This window comes from Besnoitia besnoiti, chromosome IV (assembly GCF_002563875.1).
Source record: "Besnoitia besnoiti strain Bb-Ger1 chromosome IV, whole genome shotgun sequence".
In the NCBI taxonomy this organism is placed as follows: domain Eukaryota; phylum Apicomplexa; class Conoidasida; order Eucoccidiorida; family Sarcocystidae; genus Besnoitia; species Besnoitia besnoiti.
In genome coordinates this window covers 1,628,984-1,635,061 of record NC_042359.1, presented here as the reverse complement: position 1 = coordinate 1,635,061, position 6,078 = coordinate 1,628,984, and the positions used below count along the sequence as shown (strand labels likewise).

The 6,078-nt window shown below is 65.3% G+C and overlaps 1 protein-coding gene across 1 annotated transcript; it reads right to left on the bottom strand.

Moving 5' to 3' along the window:
• Positions 1–261: 261 nt before the first annotated feature.
• BESB_053750 (uncharacterized protein) lies at positions 262–6,078 on the bottom strand (the record flags this gene model as incomplete). Its single annotated transcript, XM_029363810.1, has 4 exons — positions 262–742; positions 1,030–1,171; positions 1,621–2,660; positions 3,221–6,078. 4 exons carry the CDS (start codon positions 6,076–6,078, stop codon positions 262–264), a joined length of 4,521 nt encoding a protein of 1,506 aa, XP_029219733.1.

The following is a 6,078-nucleotide window of genomic DNA, read 5'->3' as shown; positions in this document are numbered from 1 at the left end:
CAGAGATCTCGAGTGAACGGCAGACATCATATAAGAGAGCCGTCAACTGAGCGCCTACTCCGCACTCAAAACACACGCGACAAAAATCCTCTGCACAACGAATTGACTGCATTCCGCAGGGCCTCGGCATCCGCCGAAGCCGCAGGTCACATAGCTCGTTGCGTGCCATGTAGTTTTGAAACGAGGAGGCCACACAGTTTCGCGCGGGCCGTGCGATGCCGCGCCGTCACCCGCAGGCGCTTCTCGGCATCCCGTCTCCCCTCATTCCTCCTTCACAAACGGGTCGCTGCCTTTGGCTTGGCGGTTCGAGAGCGCGCAGCGCTGGTTCGAGAGATGCGCGGCTCTCGAGCCGAACTGAATCGCGCGTTTCTTCGCGAGAGCGGCAAAGTGCATGCCCTCATGGAGCGCACAGACGCGCAACATCCATTTGTTAGACATCCATGCCGGGTTTGTCTCCATCTGCCGCCTGACGGCCTCGGGGCAGGATGTCAGAAAGGACTCGGCCGAAGCCCGGGGGGATGCAACTGAGGAATGAGGACGAGACAGTCCGCAGGAGGCCCCTGTCGCCCGCGCATCCAGACCGCCCGCCGGCACCGGCGACAGCACTCGCGAGAAGGGAAGCGAAAAGCCGACAAAGGCCAGCAGGTCTTCGTCGAGGAACGGCAGACGCGGCAGGCGACCGAAATGCGAAAAGACGCGGCTGTCGCGCCCGAGGTTCCGGCGCCACAAACGCCGCAGGTCCCTGCGCGAAGTTGCATAACGACACACAAAGCACGCGCCAGATATGCGAGACAATCGACATCCCTTGGCTTGACGCCAGGCGACGACGCTTCTGCAGGATGTCGGACCGCGTCGCAGGCCCAGACGTGACCGCCTCGTCTCGAGCGTCGCTCGCGGTATTCCAGCTTCCTGGCTCCGCATTACCGTCCCGCGCTCCTCTGCCTCTCTGCTGCACCTGACTGGCGCCCTACTGAAACCCTAGATCGAGCTGTAAAGCGGTTGTGAAAACCTTAAACCCTAAGCCCTTACATAAGCATTTCGTCTCGGAGACCGTCGGGGCCGCGCTTCAGGCGAGCGGTCTTGTGTCTGCCGTAGCCGCCGAAGAGCTCATCCGCGCCGCTGCCGAGAAGCACCACGTAGCTCTTCACCTCGTAGTAGGCCCGTCCGAGGTCTGAGAAAAAAAAACAAAACTCGAGAGGATGTCCGACCCCGCCCGAGTCAACGGCGCCTGTGCGCAGGGCGCCACGAGATCCAAACACAATCAAGAGAACAGAGGCCACCCCGGGAGGCGAACGCAGCAAGCACGCGGCCTGATGGGAATCGCAGTGCGCATTAGCGCCATCCCGAGAACTAGCCACGTCGCATAAGTATGGGTGAAACTGAAGACGAACAGAGCAGAAATGAACTCTGAGAATGCCGTGAAGCCTCAACGCCCCCGACAACAAATCGAATCCGACACGCGAGTGCATGCCTGTTATGCTCCTTGCGTGCAAACGTGGGGGGGAACGCACAACCAAGAAACAGATAACTCAGCAGTTTAGGCCACCGCGCACGCAGCCAAAAAGCCGCGTCTCCCGCAGTCGCTACGGCTGAAGTTTAAAGCGACCGCGGAGAGCCAACCATGGCTCGGGAAAGCACGAGGCGCCATTGTGCCCATCGCCGAGCTATGCATTCTATAGTTGCGCGCTGTAATGCACAAAAAGGTGCCAGACGCACTGCGTTTGAACTCCATCAGAAGGCCTCGGACGAGCGGGTCCATCGCGATGGATTGAGGACGTCTCCCGCTTAACCCGTGATTAGTTTTGTCGAGCGCGCTGCACCCTCGCTGCCTACCTTGGCCTTGGCTCGGCGCCTCTGCGCCGAGAATATCGGCGACGTCTGACGCTGTGGCCGCGTACCAGGGCAGAGCGTCGCGAGCGGCAAGCCCGACAACATCGCGGGTCTGTGGCTTCTCTTTGCGCCGCGCCGAGTGCGAGAGCTGTCTTTTGCCATGTTCGCATTCCTCTGGGGACGTGCCGAGGGATGCGCCTCGCGCCTTGTCCGCTATCGGTCTCTCTTCAGGCGCCGTGTGCGGGGAAGCACCTCCGCCTTCAGCGTCGCTTCGGCTCCCGTTCGACTGGCGACCCGCTGGCGCTTCGCATGCCTGGGTGGGAAGCACTTTGAGGCGATCCCGATGCACTGCGCACTCCGCGTAAAGCGGCGCATCCGCAGACAGGTACGTCCACCCCCGCCCGTTCAGATAGATCCGCTTGGCGGCGGCTTCTGCTCGCCGTGTGTTCTCGTTCTCACGTCCTGCCTCCGCGTGTGTGGCTTTCCTTGCATCTGCTTCAGCCCCGCTCGCCGTCTCGCCCGTGCCCGCTCGGCGCGCGAGCGCGAGTTCGCGCAGCTTCCGGCAGCAGAGGCTGCACGCGTCGTGGGAGCAGCGCGCCTTCGCCCGAAGTGCACACACTCTGCACGGCGCGCATGCAGCTGAGTGGGCGGGCGGCTTCGCGCCCGAGTCTGGCGCAGGGTCCGCCTCGTCGCCCTGGCTGCCTGCGGCTGTCTGCTTCCCCAGAGGCGTGCTGCGCAGCTGCAGGGGCTCCCACACGGACGAGGACGCGAGCAGCGCGGCCCATTCCGGCCTCGTTTGAAAACCCGGCGCCACCAGATACCCTCGGCCTCTGCACACGCCGCAGACACACAGTGCGGCAGCGGCGTCGCTCACGGAAGCGCGCCGAAGATGGCTCCCCTCTCTCGCCAGTGCGCCCTGCACACGCCAACGTGCACGACTGAAAGAGACTCCACACACTCGGGAGCAGGTCGGTAGGGTGAAACAGGCGTCACCACCGCCCGCCCGCACGCCACTCGCTCGCTTGCTTTGAGTCCGGCTTGCTCTACACACATGCAGATAGGCGTATTCTGTGACTGGCGAGATAGTCCGCAAAGCCACGTTAGGCGCCCCTGTCTGGGGCTTTCCGCACCTCACGGAGTCTTCTCACCTCCGGATCGAACCCCGGCACGTCCCTATCTCAGCACCGCGCGAAAATCCTCGGCATAGAGGCAGCCTTAGAACGGGCCGGATTGCCTTCCCGCACCGACATATGGCTGTGCCTTTTTTTCTACTTGCGCGTGCGCGTATCCCTCCCCTCTCATCCGTCCCCCCTCCACCCTCGTGCCCCCGTCCCTCGACGCGTGCGCACGCCGAGTTTTCCATCCACGCGCAGTTGGGCGCGTCGCTTACCTCGCGGCAAAGTACAAAGCCGAGGCAATGTTCAGATCCATGTGCGTCCCCTGCGGCGCCACGAGGTCAAGTACTTCTTTCTCCACTGCAAGCATCTCCTCCTCCGTCGCGTCCACGCAGATGAGCCGCAGATCGATGTCGTATTTCTGCAGGGGCCTCTGGGCGGAGGCATCGCTTCCACTCGCCTCGGGACTGGACGCCGCGCGGGGCTCGCTGCTGCGCTCCGTGCAAAGGCCCGCACCTGCGACGTGCCTACCGGCGTCCCGGAGTGCTGTCGAGCCGCCTCTCCCGCGGGTCCTGAGCCCGTCGAGGACTCTCAGCAAGCTTGCGTAGCTGGCGAGCCCCGTCAAGCGGTCTGGCGCGGTCGGCGTGAACGCGACGTTGACGAGTTCCACAACGAGGCGCCTCCGCCTCTGTCCCGCCGGAAGCTCTCGCCGCCTCTCCGGCGCGCTGGGCTCGAGGGGCGTGGGCGCGATTTCGCCCTCCGCGGCCAGGCGGAGCACGAGGGCAACGAGGAGCGAGGAGTCAACGCCACCCGAAAAAAGAATTGCCAGATGCGCGTCTGCCTCGTGGGAGACTCCGACGTCGTTCGCTCTCTCCACCTCCTCCGAGGCTTGGCAGGCCGCCCGACCCTCCTCTCCTCGTCTCCCGCGGAGCTGCTCAGCGTCATCGGCGCTGTCGCCAGCCTTCAGCGCCGCCCGCAGCTCCTCCGCGTGCACATGCGCGCCTCTCGAGCCTTCATAGGCGGCGCCGGCCGAGGCCTCTTGAGCTGCCTCGTCCGCGGGAGGCGCAGCGCCCCGCTGTATCCTTCGCGATTCCTGGCTCGCGCGGTGCCTCAGTCCGAGAGGAGCGCAGCTCCGGACGACAGCTTCCTCCAGGTACTCGAGCAGCTCCGCTGCCGCGGCGAGCGCTTCTGGCGGGCACGGCGAGGCTCCGTCGTATCGCCCGTTCTGCGTCGCTTCCTCCTCATCTTCTCCAGCATTCGGTCGCGGCGCCGCTCCGCATGCGGTCGCGGACGGCGAGGCATCGCTTCGCGGCTGTGCGCCGCAGCGGCCGGCGGGGTCCCAGAAGAGCGGCGACGAGAGCGGAGGCGGTGTCGCCCACGGCAGTCGCACGAACGCAGCCGCAAAGGGCGACTCACAGAGCAGAGAGAGGAACGCCGGCTCGTCGCCTGCCCTCTCGTCCTCCCCATCGCAGAACGCCGAAGGACGTGGCGAAGCCAAAAGACGCTGAGGCGAGGAGGAAGGCCTGGACGACCTCGATAATGCAACCCGCTCTGCGCTGGGCTCTAACCGCTCGTCTGGATCTTCCCTGGCGGCGCTTTCGCGCGGATTCGCCGCACGTGTTGGGCTCTCTGCCGCCTGCAGGAGGCGACTGAAGGAGACCGCGAATACGCCTTCAATTGGAACCTCCTCGCAGGCACTCACGGCGGCCTCGGCCCCCGCAACCGGCTGCAGCCCTCCGTCGCTCTCCCTGTCGGCTTCGGCCGCGTCTTCGAAGCGCCGACACGCTGCCGCGGTGCTGCTCGACAACGAGAGAAGAAGCGCCGTGGGGGGCGGCCGCGAGACTCCCTCCCGCCCTCGCCGCGGCGGGTCCGACGGGGAAAGGGCCGTGAAGCAGAGAAGAGACGACGTTCCAATTTTGTCGCGACAGAAGTAGAGCGTCCGCAGGGGGCCCGAAAAAAACACAAGCGCGAATCGAACCTGCACGCGCCGCCCTCGCGCGGGTCGTTTTGGCGAGAAAATCACATCGCTGGGTCGGCAGGCCTTGCCATTCAACGGCCCAGCCGTTTCTCTCCCTTCGGCAGGCAGATCGCGGGCCCCGCCCGCGCAGGCGAGGAAGGTGCCGATGCTCTCGAGGCGTTGCAGAACGTCCGCGTGGCTGCGACGGGTTGTGTGGAGATCCAGCAGAAGCTCCTTGAAGAGCCGCTCCTCTTCGCAGCTCCTCGGGGCTTTGGGGGCATCGCCTGAATCGACGGGCGGCGCGTCAGGGCTCTTGTCCGCGCACGGGGATCCCCAGGGCGATGGAAGGCCGAAGACGTCTCCGCGCCACACCAAGACGCTGGTCCGAGGCGCGACTTGAGAGGGAACTTTGCGGAGGCCCGCGCAGGCGCCGTTAAGCTGTGTGGGGTGAATGACACCGCTGAGTGAGGCGGCGTCGCGGTGGGGCGCCTGGCTCGGGCGGCAGCTATCTCCGGCGCTCGGGAAGCCTGCGGGATGGACTCCGCCTGCAGCTTGGTCGAGTTTCTGCTCGCGCTGCGAGTCCGCCGCCGCGATGCAGCACAGTGAATCACGTGAGTCGGGCGTGAATTCGAGGCGCAGCGACGAAGACTCCCAGTGACGAACAGAACAGGTGAACGACGCCTTCCCGCATGCGAAGGCGGACCCGTCTGCCGCTGCATGGCCCCTTTGTCTCCCTTCACAAAAACGTGCATGTGAGGTGTCTGCCGCGTCGGAAGGCGCTGGAGGTGGTGCCTCGTCGCCGCGCGTCTCTTCGCAGACCCAGATCCGCGAAGAGCGGAAAAGGAGAGACACTGCAGCAGAGGAGGCGCGGGCCTCTGGCTCTGGGCAAGACGGCAAATAGAGGCCCGAAGAAGCCGGCGCTCCGAGGGCCGCTTCGGACGGCGCAGCAGAGGGGGCCGGGGAGGCTGCGGCGCGAAGCGCAGGGTGCAGGCTCGTACCCGGGAGGTGGCAACACGACGAACTGCAGGTATCAGGACATAAGAGGGAGGCGGGGGGACCCGACGAGCCGGGTGCAAGCGACGCCAGAGGCGCGGCAGGAACCTCCGAGGAAAAGGAGCAAGTCGAGTCCGACTGCGAGCACCGGGCCCGCAACGCCACGACGAAGGGAGCCGCCAT